This window comes from Orbicella franksi, chromosome 14 (genome assembly GCF_964199315.1).
Source record: "Orbicella franksi chromosome 14, jaOrbFran1.1, whole genome shotgun sequence".
Classification (NCBI taxonomy): Eukaryota; Metazoa; Cnidaria; class Anthozoa; order Scleractinia; family Merulinidae; genus Orbicella; species Orbicella franksi.
Window position 1 is genome coordinate 6,943,457 of NC_138158.1, and position 17,122 is coordinate 6,960,578.

The 17,122-nt window shown below is 38.4% G+C and overlaps 1 protein-coding gene and 1 long non-coding RNA gene across 3 annotated transcripts; both read left to right on the forward strand.

Moving 5' to 3' along the window:
• The first annotated feature begins 1,983 nt into the window (after window positions 1–1,983).
• Window positions 1,984–7,519, forward strand: LOC145468203 (uncharacterized). Its single transcript, XR_014042159.1, has 4 exons — window positions 1,984–2,737; window positions 4,178–4,316; window positions 5,193–5,270; window positions 6,228–7,519. It is a non-coding gene; the product is annotated as an uncharacterized LOC145468203 (long non-coding RNA).
• LOC145468134 (beta-1,3-galactosyltransferase 6-like) lies at window positions 7,519–17,114 on the forward strand. Of its 2 annotated transcripts, XM_081451817.1 has the most exons (3): window positions 7,519–7,839; window positions 14,899–15,231; window positions 16,021–17,114. In XM_081451817.1, the coding sequence occupies exons 2-3, from the start codon at window positions 14,935–14,937 to the stop codon at window positions 16,783–16,785; spliced, it is 1,062 nt and encodes a 353-aa protein (XP_081307943.1). In that variant the 5' UTR covers window positions 7,519–7,839; window positions 14,899–14,934; the 3' UTR covers window positions 16,786–17,114. The 2 variants fall into 2 exon arrangements, with proteins under 2 accessions (XP_081307943.1, XP_081307944.1); XM_081451818.1 differs by lacking the exon at window positions 7,519–7,839 and having other exon boundaries at window positions 14,274–15,231.
• Window positions 17,115–17,122: the final 8 nt, after the last annotated feature.

Sequence of the window (17,122 nt, forward strand, 5' to 3'; positions counted from 1 at the left end):
GATAAATTGATGCGATCCCTTCTCCCTAAACGCGTGCGTGAAAGGTACGCATTCATTTGCGTATCTCACGTCGCTTTTGTGAACATTAAACTGAAATTGTCCTCCAAACATGAAGGTAAAAATTTTTCTACTTAACAAACAAAACTATTTATTTCGTGGAAATTTGCCAAAATTAATTCGTGAGCGGCCATCTTAGCGGTCCCTATGGCAAAATTCCCAACCCTAAGGGAACCAAACAGTTAGATCACCCGATATTAGGATTGTATACCTTACCACTTTGCACTGGATCATGATCTTACATTCCCCTACAGCAATCATAGTTAACTATGCAGCAATCCATTTCTTCTTCTGCCTCTTTGGTTTTGTTCACTTGTACACACGAACCAAATTCGCCTTTAAGGTGGCCGAACACAGTTTTCGCACGCGCTTTTGCTGATGCAATTGAGCGCGCGCACAAGGATTGCAAAGAGCGATCATTTTATTTACTCAACACCCGCACTATCTGTGCTATTTTTTCTCTATTATTGAACGCAGTGTATTGATGGCTTTAGTCTTTTATTACAAAGATATGTTAGAAAAGTTAACGACGCAAAGAAACCAGCAATTCTCAGCTTTCTCTTTGTTACCGAAAGAACCCAGTCAAATGCAGCGCATGCGCAGTTGCTCGAAAAATTGAGACCGATTGCTTTTGCAGAAACTTGCGGATTTTTGACGATCCAGTCGTTAGAATTTCAAGAAATTTGGCAAAAAAATAGCTCAGAAACCACGTGAATGATCTATCGCAAAAAATCTGAATTTTGACATAGGGAATTTTTAATAATACAGAACATGCGGTGAAAACGATTTACGGCGTATTACGAAAATCGCCTATGTCAAAATTTTATTAGAACAGTGTTGACAGAAGGGATTTAATGTCAATTCGTAGTGGGCAAAAGATGAAAAAAATCTAACGACTGGATTTTTTTAAATAAACAAAAACCATTTTTTAAGGCTTGTTTTTAACCAGCCCCGTTGCCATGGCAACAGCACACACCTTAGCCAAAATGCGAGAATAAACTTTTCTGTGGTTAACCTTGACTCTTGCAAAAAACGAGCGCCAAAGCATAAATAGCTTAAAAGTAATGGTGAATTAAGCATAGGCTCTTGAAAACTGTGTTCGGCCACCTTAAAGCTACTTTGGAGCGACGGCTGGTTGAGACGGCGTACTTGCGTCGAACTTAATTCGGGAAGCCGCTGGTAACAATTTTCGACGAGAAAATATGCGTTCTGAAAAGCTGTGACTAACATTTTGCTGTTATCACTTTTAAGATTACCCATGGACTTTGTCCAGCCTACTTGTTGTCCCTCCTACAACAATACCTCCCGCAACGGAGCTTACGCTCATCCTCTAAACTTCTTTTCACTGTCCCTACTGTAAACTCTGTGACATACGGTGAACGTGCCTTTTCTTTCTCCGCACCTATATTATGGAACAGTCTACCGGATTCTGTTTAAAATACAACATCTCTTTCGTCTTTTAAATCTGCCCTCAAAACATTCTTGTTTCGGAAATCCTACTTCTGATTTATTCTATTTTACGAAAAACTGTATTTTAATTAATTGTTTCATTTATTTTATTTATTACTGTTATTGAAAATATTTTATAGGATTCAACTAATTTAGTTTTTAAAGTAATGTAAGCGCATTGCGTTGTTTTAAATGCGCCCAAAAAACTTTATAATAATTATTATTATTATTACTATTATTATTATCATGTTGTTATACCAATAGTTAGGAAAGCAAATGCAAACTCAAGGTTCAGTGTTTGTATTTAGACAGGTTTTCTCCCGGTTAAATCGACTTGTTAAAGGGAAATGTAATAAGCCGGGCTATTATCACGAAGAAAAAGCAAAAAATGAATTTGCGCTAAAGAAACTCGCTTATACAGTCCCGCTTCTCATAAATCGAAGGCATACTGGTAGTTTCTTGTCTTTATTTTTACACGGCACGAAAAATTGGATTTACTCTAAATTTGATCCTGATCAAAGTCGAGGTCAAATATGATCATAGCTTTGATCCAAACTTTGACGTGCGTCAAATGTATGTCAAAACTGTCATGGCTTTGCCGATACATTTGATCCATGACAAAGAAGAGGGCAAATGTGATGCCGTTAACTTTGACTCCACCTTTGACCCACGTCAAAGGAGGAATCAAATATCTTATGGATTTGCTATACATTTGATCCCTGTTAAAGGTGAGGTCAAACATGTCAATAACTTTGACTTAAGTTTTGACGCGCGTTAAAGGCGTTCAAAGACACCACGGCTTTGCATACCTTTGATCTCTTATGTCAAAGGCGTTCGAAGGCGCCATGGCTTTGTACAACTTTGATCCTACGTCATGTCATGTCAAAGGCGAGGTCAAATATGGCTATATCTTGCGACTCCTCTTTTAACGCCCTAATAGCCTGCGTTTTCGTATTTTTTTCTGTTTTAACGATTAAATGAAAGCTTGCTTTCTTGCCAATGTGTATTTTTTTAATAAAAAAGTTTTCACTTGACCTGGAGGTGGCACAAGAAAACAGCTCGAAAACAGCGGGAAAAACGCGGCTGCCAGCGGCTTCCCGCATTTTTCTGGCCAATCAGAGAGAGACTAAAGGTCAACGAAGTCGGCTGTGAGGAAAGCAGACATTTTTCTTCATTTAGCTTCATTATGGCGGATCTGGTGAAATTTTCATTGTGTTTTGGACCAGGAAAGGTAAGTCTTTGAATTTCGTTCATTTGTTTTCAATGTTCAGAGAATAACGGAGTTGAAAAAGTAAATTAAACGCAGCAATGGCTACATAAAGGAATAAAGAGCTATGAATTGCGTATATTCATAGTAGGACAGATCCTCGGCGAAAACATTTTGGTCGAAGATTAATTGCACTTGACTGAATCTCAGTTCATCGGCAAAGCTCTTCGTTAAGAAAAGACAAGACTTTATTTTCAATTCACATATACTTATTTACAAAAGTTGACAAAGGTAATATTTTTTCCTTACTCAGTCAAGTCTTGTGCATTAAATTGAAGTGTCCGTCATAGCATAGATTTTAGCATGATCAGGGCTTGAAATAAACGTAACTTAATAATTAAGCTTAAACTTAACCCTATCTTCGTATAAATTGTTGTGCACAATGGCTCTGGTAATTTCTGAGCTTAAGCAATTCCCTTGAAAGAAAGCTCATGTAAATGTAAAGGAAATTTGCATTGAAGGAAAAACTCTGTCAGCCATGCATGACAAACCATCTCGACCTGACTTAATTATTATATTCATTATACCATTGAAAGAGTTGTTGACTCTGAAAATTTAATCTATGGATAAGTTTTTGCTTTTGTCTCTAGTTACCATTCTATTGAGAAAAGCTGTGTTTGTTGCCACAGTTGAAATTATGATGATGTTTGTTCATTGATGTTGATAAATGACTTCACTGGTGTGAATTTAACAAATCGAATGTGGTTTAGCGTGGTCTGCACTCTTATTGACAACGATACGCATCACCACAGTGGCCAAAATGTTGTGGACTCGTGAAACACAGCCGAGTGAGTCCACAACAAATTTTGACCACTGTGATGACAATCAGTTTGCGAGATCAGTAGCAACTGTAGTAAAAATATGTTTTGATATTTGTTGTATCAGGCTTATGGATCAGTCATTTGGAACTCCACTATCTCCTGGCCCTCCCCCCACCACGAACTTACCAGGCATTTGACATTTTGAACTGTCTCCTGGGGTAAGAATGGTGTCATACCAGGTGATCAAATGCACCTACCCTGTGACATTTGCAAAACTGAGTAATAGAAATGTAGATTGACTGTCGATGGAGTGTCAATTGAGTATCGATCAGGTGTTGATCGAGTGTCGATTGAGAGTATCGATCAAGGGTGTCGATCGACACTCGACCATGGATGTCTTTAGTACACATAATCCAGCTTATCTTTAGTGGGTGAAATTGTTACAGTGTTTGATAAAAATCAAACTTGCCATTAGTTGCAAATTAAAAAGCTGACCTCATAATAATATTATTATGTGACCTCTCTGGACAGTACCAATAGTTTTAGAGTTTCATGTCTTGGTCTGTTGAGCAGTAGACAATTAAATGCCAATTAAAAACTGACTAGTGGAAATTTGCTTATGAATGTTGTTTTTATCCTTCAGCTAGCCATTCTAGGAGAACTGAAGATATTAACAGAATAAATTGGGAGAGGATACAATATGCAACTCTGTAGTTCATAGCCAACTCAGATGCAGTTTAATCATGCAGTGTTCCAAAGTGTGCAAACATCACAACATTTTGGTAAGTAAAAGGCTGGAATATTCATTTGTTATTTCTATATTTTGTAGCATAGACCATCTTATAACTTCTTCAGCCACAACTTTTTATATCTTTTGCCAGCAAAGAAGTTATATAAATAGACTTAAAAAACCTGGCTATAATTTATTAATATTATTTTAATTGATCATTTTTATTATAGTCTCATCACTCTGTGAAAAAAAGTTGTTTCTTTTTGGTTCATTCAAGGACATTGAGTGAGGAAATGTTGTCTTTCTTATGGGACAAATACATCAACTGGCTCACCTGGACGAAAATTAAGAAATTGAAATGTTGTTGAAAACATGCAAGGGATGGGAATTTTTTTGGTAAAAGAATCAAAATTTGCAACCCAGTCTCAGGAAATGTTGGTTTTTGATTGGTAAAAGCTGAGTTTTGCATCTAAATTTTGTGTGGTTGTCTGCAATATCAACTGTTTTGGTTTGGCCATCAGGTTTCCAAACCAAATTTTTTCAAGCAAAATTAATAATATGATTAACTCATAACTATTGATGGGATCAGTAGAGAATTTAAGGTGTAGAGGATTTGATAATAACTTAGTAAAAGTAATTGACAAGGACCTTCATTTGCTTTACTCAATTTAAAATTTTGTTGGCAAATTTGTCTGGATAATGGCCATTTCCCTCTATGAGATGCGGCTGCTGGGAGCCATAGTGGTTGTATTCATCATCTTGCACTGCATTTTGGTTTCAATGAATGCAACAGCTATGCGATTCCATGCAGGCATGTCTCATGTTAAATTATTTAATTTGAGGAATTTTTTTCAGTGGAAAAAAAGTGTACAAGTAGTTGCTAACTGTTGATATGTTTATATGCTCCTTTTCACATATGATCTACAAGGAAAATAAGGAAAAAGATAACACTACTGATCATGAAGAGATCTGTGGACATTACACAGGAACAGCAATATTCCCAAAGGTGTGTGTATTCCTCATTTCTTGTCACAGTTTATGTCAGATTTGTTGGTTTTTTAGATTGCTATTTTGCAACCATAAAAGATCTTTGTTGTGAGATGTCTGTAAGAGACAGACAGACAGATGGACTGGTAAACTGGCTTTAAGCTTTTTGTTTATTTGTGCCAAGCTGTGCACTTTTAAAATGACCCCAAGTCTTTGTTCTCTTATGAAATTCTAGCTGGGAATAAGCCCTTGTTCAGCCGGTGAAATTAGCTTGTTAAACTGGCTCTTAATGACATATCTGTGTGACCAAATCTCTAAGTAGAATGGAGAGAAATACAAAAAAAAAGGCTACCAATCGAGTCCCCTCTTCTATCCTTGACTCATGCATTTCTCTGAAAAGTGTTATGCACTCTGATGAAAATATTTGTCCACAGACAGTACCAGTTCCCAGATTAGCAAACAGTTTTCTTAGAGCAAAGCTCATGGAAAACCGTGAGCTTTGAGGAGCACATAATGCCAAAGACATATATCCTTACATATTTTTAAAGTCAAAATATGGAGCTATTGTGTTAATTATCCTCAGTCAAGTATATTACGCAACACACTGGATCTTTTGAAAATGAGGAATATTACTCATATTTTGCCCGGTTTTACCTGGGGCATATTCGGTCACGTGATGCGTTTAGACCAACCGCGTGAGCGAAAATATGTTTATGGACTACAGACAAGACTATTTTCACCGTTCTTTTGTTAGTGGACTGAGTTTAAGATTAAAATTCCAAATCTGCGGTAACATTAAATACATATTTGCTATTGACAGAAGCACAAACTATTCGGAGGAGGAGTAATGATCTGATTGGTCACGTTTTATTAATGTGACATTAGCAAAAACCATGGGTTAACTTTAAGGAATAGAATGCCAAGATTCACCCTTAATATTCATTTCCAACGTTTTTGTCTGTTTGCTTCTGTTTAGACAAATGCAGATAAGCAATGGTTGACAGGATGGACTTATCCAGTGAAGATGCACTGATTAATTTCGTCAACGCCTTAGACTTTGTCAAAATGTGTCTTCCCTAGAAAGCATGGGGATTCAGTTGGCATTGACCCCAACAAGGCAGTTTAACCACTTTGATGAGAAGGAAGTGGAAAACACTGTATTCCATTCTACTTATAATGCAAGAATTAGCAATTGCAAGCAGCAGAAAAGGAGAATTGCCAAAACATTAGGAGTTCCATGCAACGGACTGTACGTGCCATCTGGAAAGGAGGCTTTTACACTAGTTGACTTTTGTGCAAAGTTTGCCATATCTTTCCGAAATTTTGCGGTTATCCTCTCTATTGTCTAGTCTGGTCTAGTAAATTTAAGGAACTGAGAATTTAGCCATAGTACTTCAATGTTAGATAAAAGCGCTTTATACCATGGAAAATTTGTTGACTGTTGTTTTCACGATGGATAGAACAATGTTTTCCTCATGATCAGTCGCATTACGTGTAGTTTGAAACCAAGCCTGCAACGTGGCTTTTTGAAATCTGAAGCCCAAAACATTTATGTAAGGTACTTGAAGGTATTTACTCTTGATAAAAACGGGAGAAAAAATTAAAACTGAGGTGAATTAAGTTGAGTATATTTATTTTCCTAAAATCAGGCGCAATGATCTTTCCAGGCCGCTTTTCCGTTAACATTTGTCAAGAGTTTTGGTACAAAATAACCTTATTAAAGCTGACATAATCTTCAAAACTTGTCAGACATAAAGCAAGAGTACGGATATGATTGCATCCTTCGTATGCGGTGCTACAAAGCTAGTGTAGCAAGCAGAAAAATGCGTATAAGATGTGGATCGCGCGAAACGTGATCAACGGTCGCGAATCGCGAAAGAGGAGCGCGAGCGAGAAGTTCGGGCGAGACGCGCGAGCGCGGAACGCGCGGAGCACCTTTGACAAACCTTTGGCCTGCGTCACAGCCATCTTCGACCACGTCTTTAGCAAACCTTTGACTTGAATCGCAGACAAATTTGATTACACTTTTGACCCGCCTTTGACAGTGCGCAAAGGCGTATCAAAGGATCACCTTTAAACCTAAAAACACAGGCGTTCACAGGTGAGTAAAAACGGCCTTTCACGCCTTTGATTTGGTGGTAAAGGTTTATTCACAGATGATCTTTGATTCGCGTCACAGATCGTCAAAAGCGTAAAAAGGCGACCTTTACAAAACCTTTAACAACACATTTGACGCGCGGTAAAGGCGATTTTTCGTGCCGTGTTAGCGACGACTTTGAGCTTCATGCATGACTGGTCACGCCACTCAATTTTGAGCCAATCACGAGTCCCGTTATATGAAAAATAAAGTACAGTAATTTATGCATTAGGTTCGACACATGAGGAGAACGCCGTATGAATCAGCTGCCGCTCCAACGTCGCAGAACGTGAGCTTCGCTGGCCGTTGGCCGACAGGATATTATTTGTTTAGAATTGACAAGAAGTGGAACTTGGTTAGCGTGACCACAGTCTCAGAACTCATTTTTACTCCTTTGACTGGCATCACGTGGTTTCTTTCAGGAAAATTGAGGCTCAGACAATTTCTCCAGGTAGGGGACACGAGTAGTGACACTTCTAGCAAACATATGTACATCAGGTGACTTTGGTCATGTCAGAGCGGCATAAGGATCAATGTAGTGTTTTCTACATGTTTCTAGAGTATTGAGTATTAGTTTGTTTGTCAGTCCTGATTAATAGCTGCGCGAATTGTATGGAGAAAATCATTTCGCCCTGCTCCATTTTTTTTTCCGCACGGAGCTGCAACTATCCGAGCTGTTACAGACGAAACTCTGTTTAGCAGTTATGTGTCTTACCCCATAAGATTCATGTGTCCGTCTAAAGTTGCATTTATCCTAAGACTTTCTTAGCATTAACAAGGTTTACCCATGATAGGCAAGTCGATATAAAAATTTAAAATGGGGTGAGACATCAAAACGCATTAATACGATTTGAGTGGAATTTTGTAGTTAAGTTACAATTTACCAAATCAACATTTTAGAATCCATTGTATTTTTCTTTGAAAATAGTCAAGATGGTTGGTTTTGGTCGGCTTCGAAGGGAGCCAATATGGCGGAACGAAGGGCTGCCATTCATAAATGTTTCACAAAGACTATTGCTAATCAAGGGTTACTGTATTTGAAACACCCGTTCTCGATGGGATTGTTTGAGCAGCAAGTTTTAGTAAGAAACAAATCAATATAAGTCTCTAATCCGTGTGCAGTATCTTCGATGCTATGTCGAGAATGAGAACGTTTCATTAAGCATGGCTGTAGTTTATTCATGATAAGGTGAAGGGGATAATGAAAGCGGTTTAAAATTATGCAAAATTATTGTTCGGCCACAATTTTGCGTTTGTGTTACTTTAGTGTAACCACAGAATATATGATAAAAATTTTCACTAGTTTTTCGTCGGAAAATATGAAGATAACCGATTGCAATCAGCGATTAAGGCGAGCCAAACGACTTAAGGTGGCCGAACACAGTTTTCGCGCGCGCTTTTGCTGATGCAATTCAGCGCGCGCACAAGGATTGAAAAACAAACATGCCTTCAATAGAGCGATCATTAACCGCGCGGCCATGGGCCGAGCGCGGTTCTAGGTTTACCCGTGGTTTATTATTAACCGCGCGGCCATGGGCCGAGCGCGGTTCATGTTCTACCCTTGGTTTATTTTTTTTTATTTTTTTTTTGTCGGAGACCAGACGCAGATCTCCACTCGGCCAACTTTGAATTACGCAATCTGTAATGTTTACTCGCCAAACCTTGTTTCTTCAGGGTCAACAGAAATCTCAGATTACAAAATCACGCCGAACCTACACGTTGCAAAAAAATCTCTTCAAAACCCTGACATCGAAGCGATATATCACTTTAGCGTTAATAGCTACCTCATATCGGCAGTATTAAAATCTATTCGTTAACAATCCAGCTTCATCATATTAAAATTTCAACGAAATCGAACAAAACCAGAACTAAATATTATTAGGTTTTTTTTTGTAACCTAGCTTCATTGCTTGAGTCGACAAAGGAAGCGACGGTCGCCCATAGCCACCGAAACACATTAACATAACCAGTGAACCTACGTTTCGGTCAAAAAAATCCAGGATTATTGCCTGAAAGCTGAAAATTCAAGAGGAACATCTTTTTCGAACTTTTCTCAAGTTATTTAGACGAAAAAATGACCTCGGCGGACTCCAAAAGAGAACGAAACAAAAAACAGAACGAGACAGTGAGAAGAGCCGATAATTTATTCACCGCGTGGCCTTAGTTACGTTCAAGTTAAAAAAACCTTACTTCTGGATAATTTGAGCCTTACAAGGCAGCAACTGGTCCCAAATTACTTTCTGTATCCTTACAAATGTCCTGACTTCCATCTCCGAAAGATTTGGCCGCAATTTTTTTAGCAAATAAACATTTCGCCGACAGCAATCACCATTACGGTGGCTTGCAACTAATTCGCTAACTTTACAAAACCCTCCCGAGGGGGGGATATGACGAAAAGAGCTGAAAAATGATGGCCGGAAATAGAGTAATTTTCTCAGCTTCCAGTGTGCCAAATTTGCAGGAAATAGGTTCAAAACCGATATTTTTTTTTTCGTTTTTTTTTTTTGGGGGGGGGTACTCATGCTACCAAAACAGTTAACTTAGCGCGGTTGTAAGATCTTAAAGATCTTCTTGTTTTTTTTTTTTGTCGGTGACCAGACGCAGACCTCCGCTCGGCCAAACTTTGAGTCACGCAACGTGTGATGTTTTTCCGCCAGAAGCTGTTAAAACATAAATACACGGACAATTTTACGGATATTGTTTTCTTTTTTGTGGGTAAAATATATTTTCTTTTCGTTTTATCAAAGCGTTGGATTTAAAGGGAATAATAAATACGCTAAAAAAAGGTATTACGTCAGCCATGGAATGCGCTGACGTTGCAGCTTTCACTTTCGCTACGTGACAAATACGATCGTGTTTACTTTGCAAGTTTATTTCGGCAGAAGCGACGGTCATTAATTTATTTGTAATTTTGTGAGTATTTCTTGTGGTTTTACGCAAATGAAGTAAATCCTTTGACGGTTTCATCGCAGCCAGTTCATAGATCGGAAGGAAAATTAAATATTTGCAAGCCAAGCAACGAACTTGTCAGAACGTGCAAGGATTACGTCATTGGTAGGGAAATAACCACCGTACTAAAGAAAGCCGTGGATAACGCAATTCTTGAATTATGTGACTTGTGTGACTTCTTTGCTAGCCCTTTACTCAAGGGAAAAAACAATTTAATTTAATCGTGATTTTTAAGAAAGAAAGCTGTTGTTAATAGTGTTCGTATCTTCATGCCCATACGTATCCCGAAGAAAGTTCCAGATTAAGACTATTACGTCATCGGAGATTTCACACCGGTTACGACTGATGGTGCAATAATACAGTTTGTGTTGATCAAGTAATGTGGTGTCTACAGTAATCAATGAATCATCAAGGATTGCTTTTGGAATGTACACTGCGTTGCGACTGTAGTGCTAAGAAAACAGTTAAATTTTAAAAGCGCGGTTATAAGATCTAACAGATCTTCTTGTTTTATTTACTCAACACCCGCACTATATGCGCTATTTTTCTCCATTATTGAACGCAGTGTATTGATGCCTTTAGTCTTTTATTACAAAGCTATGTTAGAAAAGGTAACAACGCAAAGAACCCAGCAATTCTCAGCTTTTTCTTTGTTACCGAAAGAACCCAGTTAAATGCAGCGCATGCGCAGTTGCTCAAAAAATTGAGACCGATTGCTTTTGCAAAAACTTGCCGATTTCTAACGATCCAGTCGATAGAATTTCAAGAAATTTGGCAAAAAAATAGCTCAGAAACCACGTGAATGATCTATCGCAAAAAATCTGAATTTTGACATACGGAATTCTTAATAATACAGAACATGGAGTGAAAACGATTTACAGCGAATTACGAAAGTCGCCTATGTCAAAATTTTATTAGAACAGTGTTGACAGAAGGGATTTAATGTCAATTCGTAGTGGGCAAATGATGAAAAAAATCTAACGACTGAATTTTTTTTAAATAAACAAAAACCATTTTTTAAGCCTTGTTTTTAACTAGCCCCGTTGCCATAGCAACAGCATTCACCTGAGCCAAAATGTGAGAATAAACCCTTCTGTGGTTAACCTTGACTCTTGCAAAAAACGGGCGCCAAAGCATAAATAGCTTTAGAGTAATGGTGAATTAGGCAGAGGCGCTTGAAAACTGTGTTCGGCCACCTTAACTGTCAACAATTGCGAACCTTTTCTGAACGTTTCGCCAAACTTTATTTCCATTATCCTGCGAGACAGAGAGTCGCTTCTTTTTCTTCTCAGTGAGAGCTCACCGAACGAGAATCTCTGTATCGCAGAGTATGTTGCCATATAACTAACGAGCTATCCTCTATTGACTGTCAAAAGCCCTTCTCATCGACGAGACTACCTAAACAAGAAGTTTAAGTAGAAAATTAGGAATTTTAAGGTTGCTCCTTTCCACCTAATTTTGAGCATAGAGGAGGCTGCTTGAAGGAACCTCACAATATTAATGAGTGAAACAACTGATTTCTCCAATGTTATGTCGATTGCGAACATACTTTTCAGAGGAAGTGAACTTTAGGTATAGGTTAGTTATGATCAAAATTCCAAAAGTGCTTAAAATTATATGAAAGGAAATGATGTTTGTCGTAGAACTTCGTGTCTAGCATCGATTAAAATTCGTGGTGTGGTTGAGGTATTCGCGAAAGTTGTCGACTGCGTTAATCAGATTGTAAATCGACGTTGAGTTGAGTGTCCACCGCGACGAAACAGATCTGAACATACTGCCTGAAGATCTTTGAAGCCCCCCGCAGCGGCGGCTTCATCTTCATCAGTTACTCCGTCACTAAGATTAACAATGCCTGCACGACAGAAAGTTACCTACTGTAGTGTCCAGCGCGGTATCGCGTTGGATTTGGGTTTGACAAGAGTTTACGGTATTTAGAGCTCAAGGAAAATGTTGATTTACTGCCAGGTCGGACTTTTCCCTTTTTTGCTAGCTTAAAAAGGAAGTAACGGTTCTTTGTTCGTGTGGCTGTTGAAAATTTCGGGTATTTAACCATCTGAATTCATTTTCCAACTTTCACTTCATGGCTATGGGATAGCCGGTTTTCCCGTTCGCTAATCTTGAATAACGTATGATATGCCTCGCTTGCTTCTAAGACTGTGGTTGAGTAGCATATTGTATCAGCAGTAATGTAAATATAATGCAGTTTCTAATTTAAATAATCTAGTTTACAAAGAGTTCAGTGAAATTTAATGTCACTCGACAGCGAAATGACCTAAGTCCCGTTTTGTAACCTTCTCAAAAAATGGTTAGTCCCGGTTAGGAAATGTTCAGGGAAGAAAAAATTTCTTCAAGGTCAGGGACCTTAATTTCGACTCAGGGAAAATTGACATTTTAATGAGAAGTCAGGGCAAATTGAAACACATTTAACATGGCTGATTTAACACCATTGAAGGCTGGAAGAAACTTCTAGTGTCACTGTGATTTCAGCGTGTTTTCCTTGATGAATAAGAGGAATTTGTTGATCGCTTTGATCGTTTGCTACGGACGTCATTGCCGCCATGTTGGATAACCATTAACAAAAGAAGTCTTGTTAGCTTTATTGTTCCTGTCATCCAACATGGCCACCAGTCTTTGTCATTTGATTCTCTTGGGAATGGTTGCAAACCACCTACACATGCTACATTATTTCTGGCCACGCAACAAAGATTTTTCGTTGTCATTGATTGCTCGGCTAAACTACAGAATAAGGAGACATTTATGCACCTTGAAAAGTGGCCCTTTATTGCGTAGTCGCTAAACTAGAGAATACAGGGCCACTTTTAATCATCCATTATTCTTCGTCCTTTTATCCACTGCCGCGCCAAACGAGCCACTAAATCTATGGACCTTCAAAAGTGGCCTTGTACTGTGTAGTTGCTCCCTCGGATTTCCTTCACGATTTACAAAGGAAATGATAGTTTTTACATGTAAGTTCCTGTCTCATTATGTCGGTTGCGTCAAAATGCAGATCACAGTGGATTATTTTATCTGATTACGTTTAGCAACAAATTGACGAGGGTTGATTGGTTTAGTGAATTTTGGTTTGCGTGTCGTGAGCCCCAAACAACGACAACAATATCATCTTTATTTTCAGGTCAATACTGGCCATGCATCAATAATTTTGCCTTGTCATTAATTGCTCCTTATCATAAAGTTTTGGTTGAAAGGTTTTCAACTGAGAACTAGAAAACCTCTAATTACCAAGTTTGCTCTGATTTCAGTACAACTATGATATTATTTATTTAATGTATTTGTTGTAAGTTTCGAATAAGGTAACTGTTTTAATCTTATTTTGTAATGGACCGTTAGGAACCTTGCATGTTTGTCAGCTATAATTAGGGAACGAATAAACTTCAGGGCCTGTCCAAACGGGAAATGTTTGGCGACCAAACACCATCAAACATTGTTTGGTGACCTAACATTTTACCGTTTCGCCACCTTGTTTGGTGCTGTTTGATCGTGTTTGATCGTGTTTGGTCATCAAAGGCCATCAAACATTCAATCAAACAACTTAAAACATTTCTTTTGTTCTCGTGTTTGATGGGCGATGTTTTGTTCGTTTGGATAGCCGTTTCAAACATGGTTGGCGCGCGCATGCGTCCCACGCTTGTTCAGCGGCTTGTATCCATAGTTTGATCTGTGTTTGATCAAACATGTTTTAACCGTTTGGCCAGTCACTTCAACATTAGCATGTTTGGTGACCAAACAATGTTTGATGATGTTTGGTCGCCAAACATTTACCGTTTGGACATTTGCATGACATTGCATATTAATTAATTATTTAATATGTTAATATTTTTCTGACAGTTTATTTCTGATCTTTTTGAACTTGAAAATGGTGTCGTTAATTTTAACTTGCTTGTACATTACAAAACCTTATTATATAAATATCATGAAAGTAAATACTATAATAGTCCTGGCTATCGTGATCTTCAGTTGAATTAGGACATGCAGATTGAAAAGGAACCTAGCTTTTGAAAACTTTAAAACTTCCAAACAGACTGTAAAACCTCATACTGCATAGACAGCAGCATGCCGGTGTTAGAAACATTTCAAACGGCCACTAAAAAAATATTGAGCGCTTTTCCATTTAACCAAAAATATCTGGTTTCAATTTCCGAAAATGCAGAATAGTATTTTAACGCAAATTTTCGAAAATTTCTTACCAGTTGCAGTCAGTCTATTTGATGCTTCTCGCACAATTTCCGACATTTTCGGCTAAATGGTTCCCTCCATTATACACCTTCATGCAGCTCCGTACATCTTTATATTACCTTCATACACATTCATTTACCTTCACACTCCTTTATTTATCTTCATACTCCTTCATACACCTTCATACGTCGTCATTTACTTGCATACTCCTTTATTTATCTTCATATTCCATCATACACCTTCATTTACCCTTATAAGTCCAACTAAAAGGCACTGTCACCGCATGCGAACATTAAAACTAACCAACTAGCAAGAAGATATATCGCGACTAATCGAGATGTTATTTTCTTGACCAATTTTCTCTTAGATCTAACAACTGCATTTCAATCCGGCGTTACACATCATGAAGTGCGGGATAAAATCCCTCGCATATACAGTGTTTAGTCTGGGATTCGCAAGCTTTCTTCTTTTGATGGTTTATAATGTAACACATTTAGGCATGCCACGATTGCTACGAAACGCATCTATTTCACTGAACGAAACACCTCCAGACGATTTCGTTCAACTGATGAACTTTAACGACTTAGGAAGTGGCAAGGAACGACTGCATCTATTGGTTGTTACCAACAGTGCGCCACATAAGTCCGATAGAAGAATGGCTATCAGGTCCACATGGTGGAGACATTGCACAGAGAGCCAGGTAAATATAATAAAAGTTATTTTGGTGTGGGATACCTGTGGTATATCACACTACTGTCATAGGTTCGTGTCCGTGTTCGTGAGGTATCCCGCACATGTACCCTTTGGGTACCTATCTTTAGGGAATGTTGAGAAAGGTGATATCGTAGGTTCCTAATTTTGCAGAGCAAGAGATTTGGACTTTTATGATTGGCGGAGGCATCGGAAATTATCTTAGGGATAATGATTGCTTGTCCGATTAAAAGATACGGAAACATCTCTTCCATCATTGTTCGAATAAACAATTTAAAAACTTCAAAAAGAAAAACGTTTTTAACCAACTTAACAAAGAGGTTTCGTCTGAAGAGGGAGAAATACTGTTTTCTGTAACCCAGGCCAGTTATTTCGCTGTCTCGAATGAAGCACGAAACAACAGCTTCTTTATGGCATCAGCTTACTTATGACATCAAAGTGCTGATAAAATGCTGAAAACCGTTGTGAGCCACCATTTAAGGTGGAAAAGTGTGGTAAAACCAAACCCAAAGATATCAGAATGGCGAATCACAGTGAACCAATCAGAACACGAAGTCAATGCACGTCGCCGTTTCGTGAGAAAAATTGGAACTGATTTTGGCCTTCATCTACTCACTGGCTGAAAGTATACTCTTGCTATGATTGATAATAACACCCTCCTGAACGAATTGCAAGCTGAAGTAGATATATTATTTCTTTCCAAGGTAATTAGAGATGTACATGTGTTCTAAATACATTTTTAGAAAACTGCTAATCGCAGTTAATTTGTCTTAAACAGGTGAAATGCTTCTTTGTTACCGATGGTATCATTGAGGATCGTTCTAAGCGTATCAGTCTACTCCAAGAAAGAAACCACTTCCAGGACATGGTATTTCAACCGCTTCGTGGAGGCATGGAATTCGGGCTGCGCTTTCTAAATCAAATCAAATGGGTGAATGCTAATTTTGATTTCAAGTACCTTCTGAAGGTCGATGACGATTACTTTGTGTGTTTAAAGAGACTTCTAAATGAGCTTCCCTTAAGACGGACAAGCAATCTAGTCTGGCGACATTTTCACTGCGAAGCAGGTATTACGTGGGTGGATGAGGCGTTCGTGATATTTTCAAACGATGTGATCCACAAATTTGTAGAGCAAGACGAGAACAAGACGTTATGTCACCCGTTTGCTGATCAGCAAATAGGCCTGTGGATGCAAAACTTGCCCAAAAGGTATTTCCATGATCCAAGACTGCATCATCATCCGCCCGCTTCGTTTTTGCCAAAATTTCAAAATATTTCCAAGGTGTGCGACTCGTATCTTGGGATTCACGGAACCTACGTTGAGGAGATGAGGGCATTTGGGAAGAATGACAACGATGGTCCAAAAGATGCGATGCCTACTCCCGACTTTTCAACTTATTGTAAGACTACGAGATTTGACCACCGTGTGTTTGGACGAGACTTTCGTTTCGATCCCAGACCTTGTAGAGAAAATCCAACTTGGAATAATTCAACAATAATGCCGGCTATCTATAGTCGAGAAAATTTTAGGCCGAAAAACTGATACCCGCGGGTAAAGGGGGCAGAAATCCCGCAGGGGGTCCAGAGAAAACGAATATCCATGAGTGAAGGGGACGGCAATTCAAAAGGTGATTCCGAAGAAATAGAGAACATTGAAATGTTCCTGTTTTCATCAAAGAAGGATGAAAAAGGTTTAGAAAAACAAGAAGTGCTGAAGGAACGCAAGCGGCAAAAACGAGGGTTTCCACAGTTTCTTCAAGTCAGTTAACATTTAGATTATGAGCTTGAGATTTCTAACGCGGGAAGTGGTTTTATTTCTTATTTTATTCGGACTAACAGTGTACTGCAATAAAGAATTTAAATATATTTGAACTGCGGAG

What these genes read in the sequence shown, in the direction of transcription:
- LOC145468134 (XM_081451817.1), top strand. Translation starts at nt 14,935, where the DNA reads ATGAAGTGCGGGATAAAATCCCTCGCATATACAGTGTTTAGTCTGGGA. An exon ending in GACATTGCACAGAGAGCCAG is followed by an intron (nt 15,232 to 16,020) that starts GTAAATATAATA and finishes TGTCTTAAACAG; the next exon opens with GTGAAATGCTTCTTTGTTAC.